At 38.5% G+C, this 18,258-nt stretch overlaps 1 protein-coding gene across 15 annotated transcripts in view; it reads left to right on the forward strand.

The window, feature by feature from the left end:
- WNK1 (WNK lysine deficient protein kinase 1) overlaps nt 1-18,258 on the forward strand; it is a 103,973-nt gene that overhangs the window by 25,645 nt on the left and 60,070 nt on the right. For 14 of the 15 annotated variants that reach the window (XM_083819785.1, XM_083819794.1, XM_083819793.1 and 11 more), the window contains exons 2-4: nt 7,959-8,131; nt 12,569-12,789; nt 14,787-14,944. In XM_083819785.1, coding sequence (XP_083675911.1) covers nt 7,959-8,131; nt 12,569-12,789; nt 14,787-14,944 — 552 coding nt within the window. Of the gene's footprint in view, nt 1-7,958; nt 8,132-12,568; nt 12,790-14,693; nt 14,945-18,258 lie in introns of those variants that run through there. The other variant, XM_083819789.1, reaches the window with a different exon arrangement.

The raw sequence follows: 18,258 nt of genomic DNA on the forward strand, positions 1-18,258 counted from the left end.
ACCTGTGTGGTCCACTTTTTGCCAATTTTATGTGTGTTTGTGTTATTTTTTTCCTTGTGTGGTCTGTTTTTTTATGAATGGAGGAACCCTGTTGACTCAAGTCCTGAATCAGTAATCACCTCAAATACAAATAAACAAGGAAAGCCCAGAGTTTTTTTTACTGACCTACTTTCTCCATCCAATCACCAGAACAGTTAAACTCTCACGAGAAGTTTGTCTAAATTTTGACTGATGAAGGTTCGTCTGCTCCCTTTTTGATTATTGAATTGCATTTGCCTCCTCTTCTTCCACCCCCAATCAGTTTACCCAAGTATCATCTCTGTCAAGATAACATGTACAGTTTCTTGAATTCTGACCTTTGGGTAGCAGCACTAAACTTGCCCATCTTTGCTGTATTGCTTCTCTCTGTTCATGGTAAGAGGAAGTCTGCTGTGCTATTCTGATTTGTGCATTGAAATGCTAGAAATGAAAATGCAGATGATAACCTATACGTTACCTTCTTTTCACCAGGAAACCATACAACTTACTGCAAGTAATCCCTTGACCTTTCACTTAGGATGATGACTTGTGTACTTGCCTGAAACTTAAAGTATTTTTTGGATGCCTTACTTGAGTAGGGAGTCTACATAAAACTATTTACCCCTAATCATGAAGTTTAAAAGGTGTAGTAGATAACTGTTTTAACCATCCTCCTTTCAGCTGTGTTAAATATGTACATTATATTTTAGTGTTAGGATTATTTGCTTGCTCACTAAAATTGTCTGTAGCTTATATAAAGTTGAACCTCCGTGTGGAGGCTTGCCAAGCAGGGACATGAAATGGTACTTATAGCAAGTGTTAACTTGGTGTTGCCTTTCATTCTGCAGCCCATCCCAGGCACTTTGTCTTCAGTCTTCAAATTAAGATGAGGATGAGGAGGAAAGGAACTGAAAATTGCTGGTTGTTAGCATCCAGAATATAGGAGTACTGAATTCCTCAGGTTTACTTACTTATTAACTAATCCTTCTGTATTGATATGACTGCCTGCTTTTCTGCCATTACAAGTCTTTGTTTTGGGACTTGCAGCCTAATATCAAGAAGAAAGTATTCTTCCCTTCCAGCAAGCCACGTGACTTCATGCAAGCACAGAGATTGATCTTGATTTCTAATTTCTCTAAGTGTGGACAAGGAAGCAACACTGAAGTAGCAAGCAAACCTCTTTCTTTCAAAAACCTTTCCAGAAATCTTTGCAGAGCTGTTTCTGGGGATGAATGGCCTGGGCTGCTGGAGGGACAGCTAGGGAGTTTTATGTTTGGGAGATGCCTAGCCTTCTGAAGTCTAAGAGAATTTTAGATGTTGCTTTGTGGCAAGGAAGCCTGACTCTTTTCTTAATTTTGTCTGGTTTTGGCAAGTAGCTTTTTTTTTTTTTTCTTAGCTTATCTTTTGGCCAACGTATTTATATTTTTTGGCAGAAATAACATTTGATTTATCTAAAGAACAACCAGTGTGTATAATAAGACAGTCTGTTTTTAATAAATTATTCCACGTGTGTGGAGTGCAGTCTGGAAGCACTGAGAGCTGTGTTCTGGCAATTCTTCTTGTATACTGTGTTGGGGTATCCAAATGTGGCACTCATTGTCCTCAGTAGCCACAGTTTTAATATATTGCTTTTCTGAATGCTTTATTCTGCAGCTGACAACCTTGGCAGCTAATGGTCTTTCCCCGTGTGCTCAGAGCCCCCAAATTATTATCAAACTCAAATTTTGGAAGCAACCCCTACTATCTTACATGGCAGAGGCTTGCCTGTGAAAGGCTGGACTATTTGAAGGTAGGAGAGCTGTACAAAGAAGCAGGAGTTGCCTGAACAGCGAATGGTTTGCAGACCTGATTCCTAACTCCGTGGTTAGCTAAAGATTTATGTAACTCTATAAACATCATATTATACAATTAAGCTTCCAAACAGGGTGCTCAAATGCTCTGAACATTTGAGAAAGTGTATGCCAAACAACAAAAAAAAACCTCTTGCATACTTTTAAAACAGCATATGCTCAGCTGCATTTAATCTGTTTTTTGTGTTCAGAGGTTTGTAGAAAGGTATATTGGTGGAAGGATATGTGGAGATCCTTAATCAATTTTCATGTCTGTTGCTGTACAGAGATGCATTTTAAACAGTATCTCCCCCCCTTCCTTTTTCTTTATGTTCTACCTACTCTTTTAACGTTATAAAGTCTAAAGTGGTTGTGTTGACACAGAAGAGTAGATGCAGTTCTTGTGCAGTCAGAATTCCATTTCTAGGTAGGAACTGCATACCGCTGGATGATTTTTAAGCTCAGTGCATTCTTTGTTGATATTTTGTTAATCTAGCTTAATGGTCACTGTACTCATTTTTCCTCTTTAACTGCTAGATTTTTTCAGGATGAGAACACTGCAGCCTACAAAGCCTTGGTTCCATTAACAGCACTGAATATCAGAGCACTGTCTTGCTAGCTTCTCCTCTGATGACCCCTCATTAACCTTGCCTAAAAGGCTTGCAAAGCCTTTCTCATATGCTGCACAAATGCACACAGAAGAACGTTTGTCTGTTCTGTATGCTACTTCTTCCTTTGAATAATAGGCTAGGAGCCACAGTAACTTCCCCCCAAATTTCAGACATTTGGAAAGCTTGACAAAATGCTGCTTGGTGTAACCTCAGCAGAGCTGGATATTTCACCTTGGTTGTGATTCAGTTTATCTGTAATTCAACAATGCTTTGAAAGCTGACATGACTGTACATTGTCAGAGCACATCACTTGAAGAAGAATTTCCTACTAATTTGCCTGGTGTTTTCTAGCACATCTCTCCTAGATAAAATCTAGGCAGTGCTGCTCTAGAGTAGCTTTAAAAAAAAACATACAAAACCCCAAACCAACCAAAGCCCACTACCTGTGCGAGCAATGCAACAATGCAGAATTTCTGGATCTAGTGGCATGACGTGCAGAAAGCTAGCAAAACCTGTCTGTAGTAGGTAAAGTGCTCAGTCTTTTTCCTCTGTTGGGTATCTTCCTCATACTGTGGAAGAGGGAGCAGCTCTTTGAGTTCCTTAGCAGAGTACAATTAACTTTTAAGATGTATAGCATGAGCAGAGAGTAGATCTAGTTGCTGCCATGTAGAGTATTTCTCTTGTTGTCCACTTGCTTGATCTCTTGTGCCCATGTGCTGGAGAGCAGCGTGGTGTGTCTTTAGTGCTTACCTGTGTCCATTGAAGGCCCACTGAGTGTGTCGGTTCTTTCTGTAATACAGAGTATGTTTGCTCATAGTTTACATAACAGGTACAGTTGCTTTCACTGACTTCTGAAACTCAGTATTTGACCCGCAGTTCTGGATGTCGACTGCCTACCGTACTAGTGTGTTGAAACATTTTTCTTTTGAATTGCTGAATTGTCCTATAATCTAGCTCAGGCCGCTTCAGTACTCTTCAGTGTCAGCAAAAATGGATGTTGGGGCAAGACAGAGGGCGAGACCCTTACTTGAGCTTGCTGTGAGCAGAGCAGGGTCGGCTGGCCGGAGCGGAGCATGGTGCCTCCCGAAGGCAGCTTCAGGTGGCTGAGGCATGCTGTGTGCCTGGCAGCATGGTGTGTTGTGCAGGTAAGTGCCCTTTCTTCTCACCCTGTTTCTGCAACAATGCTGGGAAGTTCTGAAGGAAGTTGGTATATGAGCAACCCTGCTGAAATTTAAGATTAATTTAGATGTCAGAAATGTATTTCCTTTCCTCGTTCAGAAGGATGCTGAACAGATATTGAGCTTTGGCTGAAAAAAGTCACTGAGGGAATATAGAGAACTTTTGCTGATGTGCCTCACTTTCTGTGGCTTGGCAAACCAGCTAATCTATGTGGGGGAGTGTTTAGTTCTGTGTCTGTTTTTCTCTCTTCATTTATATAAGGTACCTAGGCACAGGGATAGAAAGCAGGTAGTTACAGTTCTAAGTCACGCTCCTCCAGATGAAATACCTGGTTTATCACGAATGGCCAAGATTCCTGTCTTATGTAGAATAATGTAAGTACCTCTGATAGCTGTTTCCTGACCAAAAGAAGTCAGAGGGAAGTACGTGGATAAATGAAAACTGCCGAGGAAAGGTTATTGAATGGTATTGAGCCAGACAATTGTTTCACTTAGTGCCTCTCTCTATTCAGGCCCCTGGCACTGCAGAGCCGTGGGTCACGTGCAGGGAAGCCTTGCTGTTTGTCCTGGCTTGTCAAAACAATTTAATGTAGGTGGAAAGGAATGAATGAAATGAACAGAGTGGGCTTGATGCATCTGTTTCAGTTTGTTCGAAGGGCAGCCCAGTGATTGGGATGTGGCACTTGAGTCCTTTGGGGAAGCTATCGGTTCAGGAAGAACAACGCTGCCCAATTTATAGGATAGTTAAGTCCATTTTAGGAAGCAAGCTCTCCTCGAGTTTGACAGCTTGTATATTTTTAAATATTTGTGCTATATCGGCTCAGCACATGCTATAACTGAGATGCGAGAATGTGATTTGCTAATGCCTAGGCTTAGGGGTTTGTCTTCTCTGCCTGGGGTTGCTTCATTATATGGTAAAAAAGGAATGACTGAGGGAGGAGGGAGGGTGTCCTTTTTTTTTATTTTTAGTTGAAATTCCAAAACAAATTGGTCTTTGAAGGATAGAATATCAAGCCATATATTATTAGCTGTTCTTAAAGTGTTTTCTTCTTTATAAATTTATTTCTCAGACTTAAGAAAAGCATCTTATGCCTTTTTTGTTTTGTTTCTGGCTATTAAAAATAAAAATGTAAGTTAAAACATCAAAACTGTTTACCCAATCTTATGCTTTGTGATACTGAAATGTCAAATTGTGAAATCTGTTTTTGCTTCTGGATGGAAGAAGCAAATAGATGCTGCTATGATCTTTCTATAAAACTATTTAGACCTCAAGCTGCAGGGAAAAAGGGTGCGGAGGTTATAGATCTTATTTGATTCACCTTTAATACTATTTAATCAAAGGTAATAGCTTGCTTTAAATGATACACAATGATGCTTTTTACTGTTTCATTAGAGGTGGAGATGTGCAACAGCCACCCTTGCCCCACTGCCTTCCTTTTGCTTAGCCTGTACGCTATTTGCAGCTTGCATTGGAAGGTAGTGCAAGTATAACCACCAGTCTGTGTATACAGATTAATTTTGTTGGTATAATTGTACATGAGGTCTAGTATTTTCTTGATTGCTAGTTTTCTTGCTTTTTCAGGTACATTCACTGTTTTCTGCTACCTAGCTGTTCCTTTAGGGAAAGAAATAGAAATACGTGTCATGGATGAGTGTAAGATCCAAGGAAACGAGGGTAGTTAAAGGCAGTATGCATTGCTAGTCTTATGAAACAGGTGGCCTCTCTGTCCTTTTCTTACAGCTCTGTTTAATGTTAACTTTTGCTGTTGCAGTGCACTACTGAAAGGTGTGATGTTCCCTTGGTTGCAAAAACATAGCTGTTTGCTCTGGGTGGGATTTGTGTTTGTTTGCCTGTGTTTGTGTCCCAAGTTGTCTGAGTTCGTTAGTGCACTATGACTTTCAAAGAAGTGTTGAATTAGTATATTGTTATTGTCTGGATTTTTTTCTTCTATTAACGCCAGCACTGAAGTGTTGAGTGTCTGCTTTAAACGTCACAGATATGTTTGCAGGAACACGATGCTACCATTAATGTGACCAGAAAGAGAAATGACTCAAAATATGCGTGCCCATTAGGAGTCTGTTCATTGATAAGAGTGATTAGCACTTGTTAGTTTCTATTTGGGGCCAGTAGTACAGTGCTAGGGAAGACTGAATGAGGCCCTTAAGGGAGATCAGGCGTACGCAGGTTTAGATGAGAACTTAATGTCAAGTGTGGGCTAAAATTGGTTAGTAATGTTTGGGGTAGGTAACATGCACAAAAATGCACAAAATAAAGGAAACTTATCCAAATGTACATCTACAGTCTAGTTTTTGGACAAACATAAATGCAAATATTCATATTATATAGCTAAAATTAAGTAATATAAAAAAGTAATTGGTGCAGCCTTTTTTTAATAATTTATAAATAGTAATTAGTCTTAACAGCTATACACTGGTTTTAAAACAAAGTATATGGATAAAGTGCAGAGGCTGAGAACACTTTGCTTCATTTCTCTTGCAAAAATTATTATTTTTTTGTAATTTTATGTTCTAAGTATTGAGTTTCTTAAGGCATGTGCATATGATCTGTTGATTGAAGTACCTGTAGCAGCTCATTGCTTTTCTGCATCACAGCTGCTTGTAACAGTCGGGATGAAATTGGTCTTGGACAGAATTTGTGCTGCTGCTTATTGTAAAGAAAGGAAAACTATTAGCGGTATAAGGCAGCATTCCTTCCATATTTAAAAAAAAAAAAAAGAAAAGAAAAAAAACCAGCACAATCTCATCAGATGTGAATATTTAAGTATTTGCTTAGTGTTTCTGCAAACACGATCTAGCAAAACTTATACGTGCGCAAGGTTGCTTTCTTTAGGAGCGAGGGGAAGTGGTAGTGCTAATTTCTGCAGAGGGGAAGTGGTAGCGTTAATTTCTGCAGAGAAAAATAGTTTCAGGATTGAAAGCTCCTGATACCTATTAGTTAAATTTGTGACATGAATTTGGCATCTTCCTAAAAAAAACCCAACACATAAATATATGTGATTGACAGTTATAAGCACTGATAAGCTACTGATCTCTGAAATAATTGCAAACCTATTGTCAAACTTTCACCTGGAAGACTCTTACACTCCTGAAAACTGGAGCTTCGTCTGGAAATAAAGTAGGCTGTCCATGCCCACAGATACTCTGTGGGCCTCTTAGAAAATGTTGATAATTTAAGTGACTAGAGGATGGTTTAGATATTAACATGGCTGAATCTTATTGAGAAAACACATTAACTGTTAACAAAGGAAAAGGAATTACAGCCTGGTGGACAATAGAAGGTTGTGAGCAGTATGAGTAAACCCTGCATGCTTATACTGCCTTCTAATTGAAAAGGAAATCTGAAATGGAGTGACTTAAAATTATTGCCCATATTTGACAAAGGTCACTAGTTATTCGTAAATAACCGGTAGAAATGCTGATTGTAAAATTCTTGTCTTTAAGTGTATCCTGAGACGTTTTGAATACTGCATATGGATCCAATTCATGTCAGTTGATCAGGCTGACTGGTGTGACTATGCATTGGTAAACTGACAAAACTGAAAGATGTAAGGAGGCTTTTTCTCCTCCTTTTGAGACTTGCAACTTGTTCTGGAAATAGCTGGTCAGACTCCTGAAGATATTGGATAGCCATTTGTTGGTAGATAATACAGTAATATTGTCCAGGAATGCTTTTTCATGGTTCGTCTCTGGCCAAAAGCTTGCTGTCTCTCCAATGTGAATTATGTCCTTGTTTTCCTTGATGCTAGATTACAGGAAACTTGCTCAATCATGAGGTCATACTTTTAATCTAAGAAAATCTAACCCAAATCCATTTGTCTACTGTAAGTGCATGCCATATGTTAGGTTTGTTGCCCTACTCTCTTCATGGAGAGTTAATACAATCTGTTACCAGTGGTCTGGATTCTGTACACAAAGGAATAACTTTATATATATATATAAATCTGTGAAATGTGCCTCAAATGATTCTGTTTTGCCTGTCCTTGAATACTTGAATGTTTTAGGACGTTATGTTCCCCTTCTACCTCAAGTCAGACAACCTCTTTGGAGTGTGGGAGGGAAACAGGAAGAGGAGAAAATTCCCAGCCTCCCTAGTCTTACCTCTGAGAGCAATCAGACTGTAAGGAAAATTATGATTTAAACAAGCAATAATAGAATGTCTTCCAAATAAAGTATTTAAGGGTAACTGCGAGCAAAATGGCATTTAAAAGATGCTGATGCTTGTTCATTGCTTGTACATAATTGTTCTTCAGATTGTTGCTTTTCTAAGCAATAAAGCAAAGCTTTCTTTTCTTTTTCATTAGGATCGGAAACTGTCCAAGTCAGAACGACAAAGATTTAAAGAGGAAGCTGGGATGCTAAAAGGGCTTCAGCATCCCAATATTGTCAGGTTCTATGATTCCTGGGAGTCTACAGTCAAAGGAAAAAAATGTATTGTTCTTGTGACGGAACTCATGACATCTGGAACGTTGAAAACGTAAGTAAATTCAACCGTCTCAAAGCATATGATAAACATTAGCACAAAATTAGAGCACTAGATGATAATTCAGAATAGAAAAGAACAAAGCCCTTTTAGCGAGAACTGGACTTCTGTAGGGAAATTCTTGTTTAAGAAGAGTCTTAGTACTGCAGGGTACAATGGATTATTCTTTAGCAAAATTGTCAGATTCTTCCTTGTGATATCCTAGTAAGCACATGCAGGAGAACTCTAAGATTTTGTGGTCTCATAAAGAGAATTTTTACTTTTCAGACCTTTTCCCTTTCCTGTCAAGCTGACTTCTATTTGGCGTGAGGCTTTGGATGTAAAAAGAAACAAAACCAAAAACACCCTTTTTATTTAGTTGAAACTTCATGAAGTAGTACCTGAGAAAAACCTGAAAGTATTTGCAATTTTGCCATGTGAAGTAGTTGGGTGAAGCTAGATCTGTCTTTAAGTCAGAGTTAGACACCAGCAAATCAAACCGTTGTGAGGTCCCTCTAGTGGCGTGTAAAGCTTGGAGGGAGTTAAACAGAAATCATGCCTTTGTCTTGCACTGTACGATCTTGCAGAGATGTGAGCTTGTTCAGAAGCATCCAGTTGTCATAACTCTACTGGAATTAAAATTGCCAGGATTTGAAATTCATATATTGTGGGTCATTGTCTTAATTTGTTGCCCATTTAAGTCTTGGAGAGTCATTCAGATCCTAAATATGTGAGCAGACTGTAGGAGCTGGAAACAATTTGCAGTCTGTTTGGTTAAAATACCCTGTGAACTCTTTTTTTTTTTGTGATGCTTATTGATAACTGCAAACGGACATGCTTAAAGCAGGAAAAAATGCTCTTGGGAGTCTGGACTGTAACTATATGGAAGTGTTTGTCTCTTGAAATAGTGCTGGAGGTTTAAAGATGTTACAACTTTTTCTTTATCCATATGTTTGGGAATGGCTTTTGTTTTTCTAAAGGTTGTTTAAAGTATTTCAGATAAAGTAATAGATCAATTGCTCTATGTCCTGTACTTAAAGCAGTATAAAGGTTTTACAGCTCTGTACAGGTGCTTCTATTTACAGTTATCTATTTTCATGGTAGTGTATGTAGTGTTGAATGTAACTTTCTTTTCTCCCTTTCTTACCCTTTTCTTTCCCTCACAAATGTAATGTTTGGATTGTCTTGTTGTGTAGTAGCATAAGCAACATAAGACAGTAATAACAGACAGCCATAAGATAATGTTTTGATGGGAAGAAATACTTTAGATTTGCTGGCCTTGGGATTATTTTGTACTCTGAATAATGAAGGTCTTTTTATTTTATCCAGAAAAAAATATTTTTCTTTTTAATTGCTATCTTTTAAACTGTAGACTTTCATTTTTTTCACCATTGTGTACTTTGTTATATTTTAGTTTATTCTTGTCCACTTCACTTAAGACCCGACAGGTAAATTGTATGAGAAATTTCTGAAACACCAAAGTTAATATCATTGAGTATTTCACTTACCTGTGTCATATTCCTGGTTTTGTACTGCGCACTTGTTTTAGCATGTGAAATTTGACTAAGTATAACTTCCATATATTTTCAGTATGTCTGTATTATCTGCTTTTCATGTAAATGATATCTTCCTCATTTTGAGACTAGGGACATAGCCATCATTGCCACTTTGTTTAAAAAAACTAATGAACAGACTCAAGTCTCAACCTCTAGTCTTGTTTCCTGAGGACACTGTAGTATGTGCTTCTGATCTACTTAAAAAGAAAGTGTTAATTATCTGATAGGATACATGCCTTTGTAACTATTTCTGCTAACTTAGTAGGGTTTCCTCTAGCTCCTGGAGATGAGATGCTGTGATAGGTCATGAGCCTTCCTGCTTTAAAAAAAAAAGAAAAGATTGAGACAGCCAAACTCTAGTTCCTGTTTTTCTCTGTTCATTGTAGTTAGCTATTAGGATTGTTCTGTGCTCAGATCAAATACCTGTCTTTAATGGACTACTACCCTGTAAAATAGCCAAGAATGACATTAAGTAAGAGCAAGTTCAGTTGAGGGTCACCAAGATGGTCAGGGGCTGGAGTGCCTACTGTGTGAGGAGGGGCTGAGAATACCAGGCATCTTCAGCCTGAAGATGGGGAGCCTTTGGGGGAGACCTAGAAGCAGTCTTCCAGTGCCTCTGAAGAAGTCAGAGGCTCTTTCCCTTAGTGCATGGCGGGAGGATTAGAGAGAACAGGCATACATTGAAACAGGAGAGGTTCAGACTGGGTATAAGGAGAAAATCCTTTACACTGAGGACAGTAAGGCCGTGGAGTAGGTTACCCCAAGAGGCTGTGCGACCTCCATCCTTGGAGACTCTCAAGACCTGACTGGATATAACCCAAATTAACCTGATTGACTTCGCGCTGACCCTGCATGGAAAGGGAGCTTAGACCAGAGACCTCCCGAGGTCTCTCCTAACCTGATTTATCATATGATGTTAGGAAAACTGAAAACATACTGGCTAATATGGCTGTCCGTGTACTTTTAAGTATTTATACATTTCCAGTTTGAAATGCTTTCTGCCTTAAGTGACATGAGCCTTAGTTCATGACAGTGTTATGGAAAAATTATAGCAACACTGCAGGATGCTGGGTGATGGTTGGACCCAGGTCTTTTAACAGTGAGAAGCTGGCAGTAGGCTAGCATATTTGAAACCAAGAATGTAATTAGGGATTCCAGATGCTGAACTGAAGTGCCCCTACCATGTGATCTTTGGAACAGGCTCAAGAGAGATGAATGAGGATTGTGTCAATAGCAAGAATTCAAGTGGTAGCTGATGTGATCCAGGACCTCCTTCAGCTTGTCTCCTTCCTTGGCTTGGCTTTTCCCCGTTCGTCTTTACATTCTGTTTTGAGACTCCTTCTGGAACAAGGTCCTGATTGCTTTTACAGTTCTGTTTTCATAGCAGAGTTATTGCTCGCAACTTGCTTTCCAGATCTCCCTTTGAACCAGAGAAGTTAAAGTAAAAGGGATTTATATATCGAATTTTTATGTTGGCATTGATTCAAGTAATTTTATCAAGATTTATACTCCTGATTAAGTGGATAGGCAGAAGAGACTGAACACTGCCACAGAATAATTGAACCTTACTTGGTTTTAAGAATATATCTGCTGAATTCCATCCTGGTCATAGAATTTACCACCAGTCTTGTGGCAGTGTAAAACTGGTCAGACTTAACTGAGTAACATTGGCTACATAAGAATAAAGTTATTGCTGTATGCAGCATACTATTTCAGCAGCTCCTTCTCTAAATGTATTTCAGCCCGTACTTTTTAAAAAGGAGAAAGAAAAGAACTCTTCACTTTAAACTCTTCTACCTGGAGAGGGATAGTGAGAATACACAGCTGGAAAACACTTGAATACTGTCATAGGTTATTCACTGTGTGGCATCTAATTTGTTGAAGTCGAGGAGTAGGATAAGATCACGCTCTTCTGTCACAAGGATTGGAAAAGATTTTTTGACTCTTCTGACATGGATTTTGGAAAGCAGCAATGTTAGAACAGTTAAGGCTGTTAGAACAGTTAAGGTATGCTGACATTATGTACAAACTCTTTCCCATCAATTCTTTGGCGTAACATTTTAAAAGATTTTTTCTCACGTTCATATTTGTCCATAGTTTTGAAATAGCAACTGGTCAGATTCAGGTGATCACATCTCATGTGGGATAACATCAGGGAGGTGATCTCTGAGAAATTCTGATTTGCTTAGCCACTCAGCAAGTAAATTTGAAGTAGATTTAAAGCGTAATCTGGAGTCCTTGATCAAAAAGTTTGGACTAATATTGATAACTGAACTATAATGACTTCATAGTTCTTACGCAGTTTGCAACAGCTCAGTACTTCTTGTTCTTTGTTAGCATCTTTGGCTCCACTGCCCCTGCCCCCTGTTTCATCAAGGAAAAGGTTATAACTATTTATAGTGGTTAAGTGGTAAGTGGTTACGGGATGAAAAGTAGGGGGAAATAATCCTCTTAAATAAGTAGATAAGGGAGGTGTAATACAGAAGTTTTTAACTCTTCGTTGGGGAAGCAGTGCCTTGAGATTTAGCAAACTAAGTGTCTAATTATCTTAAGATTGACTTTGTATGCAGAGGAATTATTAGCTATATATCAAGTATTTTGCTTTTATCTTTCAGCACTATAGTCTCCTGGTTAGAAGGAATTGGGTAGAAATTCTCAATATGGCAGTTTATGCTTTAGGAGGGGGGTGCATCTTCAGCTCTTCAAATTGTGAAATTCACTGGTAGTTTTTAAAATAGAAGGTGAAGCTGAAATTTCTGAATCTCTCTAATTACTGCTTTTTCACTTCAGAGCATCAAATGGTACAGCGTAATCTGCTACTTGGTAGCAGAACTTGATTTTGAAAGACAATGGGTTGACGTTGGAACCTGTTTAATGTACTGTTATTTTTCACTAGGTATTTGAAAAGATTTAAAGTGATGAAAATCAAAGTACTACGAAGCTGGTGCCGTCAGATACTGAAAGGCTTACAATTTCTACACACACGCACTCCTCCCATTATTCATAGAGACTTAAAATGTGACAACATCTTCATTACTGGCCCCACTGGATCAGTCAAGATTGGAGACCTTGGTCTGGCAACCCTGAAGCGAGCTTCTTTTGCCAAAAGTGTGATAGGTAAGCCTCTACTGTTTTGAAGGCTGGTGAGCCAGTCTACGTACTTGGGAACTTGAATCTTAAGAGCTTTCCTTAAAAATATGGTTTCAAAGGTACATGGTCAAAGCCTGAAGATGTGCAGGCTGGGTTTCCCGTCTGTTGAGATCATTTGCTGTTCCTGATGATATTACGTGTTGAAATGCTGGTTGCGTTTTTTGATTTTTTTTTATGTTAACATTAAGTATTTCAGTCTAGATTTACTGCCTTGCCCAACAATTTCTTGCAACGCTGTTGATAAAACCTCTCTTAACTATAAATCTCACCTTTAGTGTGCCTCTTCAAGAAATGTCCAAATGGATTTTGGTGACCAAACAACATTGATATTTAGTCTAGCATTAATTTGTATGACTAATATTTTTGATTGTCACCAGGTGTTAATATTAAATCTCGTACATTTTGTGAGTCATAAAAAACTAAGATGTATCAAAAAAATAAAAATATTGCAAATTGTGGTATAATGTCTTACTCAGGAGGTCCCCAGACTATGGAAGGGGGTGCACTGGGGAAGTGTAGTCCTGTACTTGGTTTGTTCTTAAGTATCCCCTAATGACCTTTTTTTTGAGAAATAAACTATTGGGTTGATAGAACTAGGATGACCTTTTCTGTGAATTCTTCAAAGAATTGGTTTTATCAGCTTTGTTCTTGTAGTTGGGTGAGTAGGCTGCAGGGAATTAAGTTGCTTTTATTCCTAGTATTTAAGCTTGCTAAAATGCAATATTGCTCAACAGTCCTGTTCTAGATTCCCAGATGGGATTAATGATATATACCTGTAAACTATTTTGCAAGGAGTCACTGAAATATTTCCTGCTTCTTAACCAGGTCATAGTATTAGTAGGAATGAAAAATATCCAATACCAAAAAAAAAAATGATTTTCTTAAACATACTCTTATCATTAGAAAATTACAGCTTTGTATCTTGCTGTTAATAGCTAGCCTTTGGATAAGTGGCTACAACTGCATTCTCTTTTCTGATTTCATGTGGTGAAAAGGAGCAATGTGGTTGTTGAAGGATTTGTAAACTGTCTTGAATCTGGTGTCTGCAGGAAATACTTCTGTACTGAAATTTACAACAAGCAAACTTGCATCTCTGGCTTAAAGTAAATCTGATCATGCAGTGCAATCCTTTGGACTGCAAAGAGGGTGCAGTGATGCTTCCCTGAGCAAAAATTTTCTTCAAACTCTTTAAATGGGACTTGTTGAATCTCACGCTCTATGCCTGTAACTCAATCTCTCTGTATTTCTAAGTATTTTTGACTGTAGGATGTTCCTCACTAATGCCTGTATCTGCAGTAGGCCTATAAATATACTGCAGGTGGGAAGGTAAGTATATGAAGAAGAGGGCTCTGGTGAGTGGCCTTTGCAGAAAAATTACTTTTTATCCTTTTTCATGAAGAATTATGTTTTAACGACAGAGTTTTTCATTGCAAGGCCTTTCCTGAACTATTCTGCCTGAAAAAAATAGGTGGAGAGCACTAGGTCAGAGACTAGCTGTGGGCTCCTACCAGTACTACTTCTTTTGCAGCAGAGGGCAGTCAGGTAATTCTTGAAAACAGGTTTAATGTGCCTCCTTTTTTACAGGGAGAAAAGGTAAGTGTCTTAACTCTCCTTAGTATTTGGTTTGCAGCCTATGGCTAGTCTGACTGTTTTCCCCTCTTCTTATCCCCCTTCCCTCCATTTGATGCCTGATCCAGTCTGTTTTGATTCTTACACTAACATGCATAAAACAAGAATCACATCAGCCCTTTCATGCCATTCTTATTCCATAAAGACCTTGCAATGGAAGACTCACAAAGTATGTTGATGGAACAGAGTGACTAAGGGTTTCCTCCCTCTTCTTTTTGCCTCCACTTTCTCTTGTCTCACAGGTCTGCCCAACTGCTTCCTCCTGCGGTGAGTAACGCCAGCAGCCTCTGCTCGCTTTGAGACATTTAGAGTCTGAATCGTTCTTTTAATTTAAGGTACCCCAGAGTTCATGGCCCCCGAGATGTATGAGGAGAAATATGATGAATCCGTTGATGTATATGCTTTTGGGATGTGTATGCTAGAGATGGCAACGTCTGAGTATCCTTATTCTGAGTGCCAAAATGCTGCGCAGATCTACCGTCGAGTGACCAGCGTAAGTTCCTCCCCGCTACTGATTCTAAAGCTAAGGCAGCTAGCAAGGGAGTACAAATGGTTGATCAGAAACCTGTAAAATATGTGAATGGAAATAAAATTTTGTATGTGTTGATACTCCTTCAGTATATTAGAAGGAATAGCTTGGGATTTAATAACAATGACAACAAATAACCAGCGACAACAACAAGAAAACACATTAGAATAACATTATTTTCTAAGCCACTGAAGGGTTGGGGGTAGTATTTCAGTCCTGAAAATCAGTTGGCAGCTTTGTTCTCTAAAATAAAGCTGGTTCACAAATTCAGAGCACTTTACTGTAGCAGCCTGCCAAGACAAATCATAAATTGTTACTTACAATGATTTTAAGTTTACTGAATACCAGATGGCTCTTAGCTACTGTGTCAGGTGCACTTCTCATAATTATGCAGTGGAAATACTTAATCAATAGCAGGAAGATATTTCACTCTGAAAAGTGCTGGTAAATGCGGTAGTAGTGTTACTAATGAAACCACGTAATGGTGAAAAGGTGACCAAGAGCTGAATTTCTCCCATTTGACTAGACTAAGTAGAACCTACAGACCTTGAACATACAAAGCAGACTAATGTTAGAAATTCTGAGAGTGGTTGTAGCTGATTTACTACAGCTGGTCTCTAAAACAGTACCATGAGAAGTACAGCAGCATAGTAAAACTAACTGCATACATTCAGCCTTCTAATCTAAGCATTCAGAAAGAACATAGTGAGGTGGCCATTTGGAGAAGCAAGAACTTGCACTGTTTTTTTCAGAGTATCTGTGCACACATACAGAGGGAGAAAATGACTTTCACTAGTCTACAAATTGAGGAAAGAGTTACTCCTGTTAATCTTTTGGCGTGTATTTGAGAAGTTTAGGATTTAATAACAAATGACTTGCTGAGGTCTGGAAAAATGCTTATTCCTGATACCTCACAGTATAAAAGGCAGATATAATTGCTGACTGCAGACGGGGAGAAAGGGCCTTCATGGTAGAAGCAATAAATTCTGAAGGAAGGCTTGGTGAAATAAAACGTGATTTCTTGCTTGAAGGGGAATGTGGGAGAGGCACAGGAGGAGGAAGAGAAAAAATAGGTGTTTTTTTGAAGAGGTGTTAAGAGTATGTTTTATTTATATATATATGTATATTTTTTGGTATGTTGGTGAATTAACTGTAATCTTCTAAATCAAGAGGAACAAGGGTAAAATCTAGTGGTTAACTATGCATGTTCTGATGTGTAAGCTATCTGGATCAGTGAAAGAAAACAAAGTAGCTTAGCAAAACAGTTTTAGTGGTATCTTCTAGTATGCTTAGGTTTGTATATTGACCAGAGCCAAAGAAACAATTTCAGTATGGATGGGTACTTTATATCAAACAGGTATCTGATGCAGCTGCCCTTCCATTCCTTAAAGTGTGCTAGGGACTGGGCTATGGTGAGAATAATCAGCTTTTGGGACAGTCCCAGGCTTGGAAGTCCCCAGGTCTGTCATTTCCCTGGTCTGTGAAGTACTTAGCAATTGGAAAGTCTTGTAGGGGTTTGTAGCAGACACATTATATAGAGACTTACTGGATTTCTACTTACCACTTCTTTCTTGCACCTATGACAAACCTGATACTTCTTTCTCCCCACTGTTTTTGGTTGACTGTTGAACTTCTAAGTGGACGAGAAACATTGAATGGTAATTTTTTGGTCTGTCCTAATACATTTTTTACTCTTCTCTGCTGTTGGTGGTTCACAGATCGAATTTCATTGATTTTATTTCCTGCTGTTTCATCTACTGCTTGATATCTCTAAAATGCATTTTTATATGAAAGAAAAGATTTACTTGATTTCAGAAGGAGTAAAGGACAAGAAAATAAAATGAAATGTACGTTTCTCTGCTTCTAGGCAGAGAATGAAAGGCTGTGTATTTTGGTATCTTTGGGTTTGTTGTTCTTTGCATTACAGTCACAAAGCAGTCTATTTAAAAACAAACAAAAAGAGCAAAACCCAAAACAAACACTTGAATTAGCATTCAAGGAATACTTTCAATGAAGAAACAATGATATTATCTAGAAATGAAGCATAAACCTGTCTTAAATGACAATGGAGAATTCAGTGGGCCTTCCATAACACAGGCAGCACAAGCATGTTATGAAAGTGAAATAAAATACTCTTTGTATTTTTTGCCAATGTGAAAAGAGCCGTACAGTTTTCTACCCTTGTCCTCTGCTCATTGTAGAAGAAAATAAGATTTTCTTACTCGCATTTTGAAGGATACTTCAGGAATTTTGCCAGTATCTGTAGTTGTGGTTGAGGGGTGAACCAGCAGAGAAATTCAGCGCTTAGAAGGACAGTGTGTGAACCATCAATAACAGAATGGATTGGGAAAACTTCCTGTAGGAATGCATTCAAAGGTACTTACCAGAACATTTCCTTTTAACTTAGGTTAGAAGGTGATTGTGGTTTGTGGTAGATGGTTAGCACGTCCAATTCAAACCTCTAGTTTGCTGCTTTTCTAGGAATGTTTAGGACTGTCGAGGTAGGAGCTGTAGTTCTGTTTGTGCCTTAAAGGGAAGGATTATTTTACCTAGATGCATACACAAAGACCAGAGGGAAAGATGGTGATGGTTTGTCATTGAAAGATCATGAAAAAAGATCATAAAAGATCATAAAAAGATCATAAACAGTGAAACTCCAAAGGCAGTAAGATCAAAACGTACAGCCACTGAGTGCAGGAGATAAGTATTTAAATTGTTTGATTTCCCTCCACCCTTTTGCAGGAACTGTTGGCCTTGGTAAAAAGCACAGTTGCTGTGTTAGCTTAGACCCTAGCTATTGCTTAGGAGAGAAACCTGTAAAGGGTGTCTTAATGCCCATGGTGTCCTGTCAGCTCTGGACTTGGTACTACCAGCTTACGTTCTTCTCTCCTGTTCTGTCTGTACGTTGGTCTCTCTTCTAGGATGGCCTTCAGCTGCGTTGCTTTCTGACCTTATTCCTTTTGTGATTAGGATGGCTCTAGCTGATGCATGATACTGCAGCATTGGCTTGAGGCATTTGCCAAGATTGCTCAGAATATTTGGGTGTTCTACCTCTTCTGTTCAGGGTCTTCTCTTTTTTTTTTTGTTTTGTTTTTTTTTTTTTTTTTTTGTTTTGTTTTTTGTTTTTTTGTTTTTTTTTGTTCTGGGAGCAGTTTTCTGATGAAGTAATGTAGTTAGGTAAGCAGAGATGTAGATATCAAATCTAAAGGCTGAAGTTTGTCTTTTTGGTGAGACTTATTGGCCCAGCTGATTATTGTTGCTTTGCATCATGTACAACA

Source organism: Anser anser, assembly GCF_964211835.1.
Source record: "Anser anser genome assembly, chromosome: 1".
NCBI lineage: Eukaryota > Metazoa > Chordata > Aves > Anseriformes > Anatidae > Anser > Anser anser.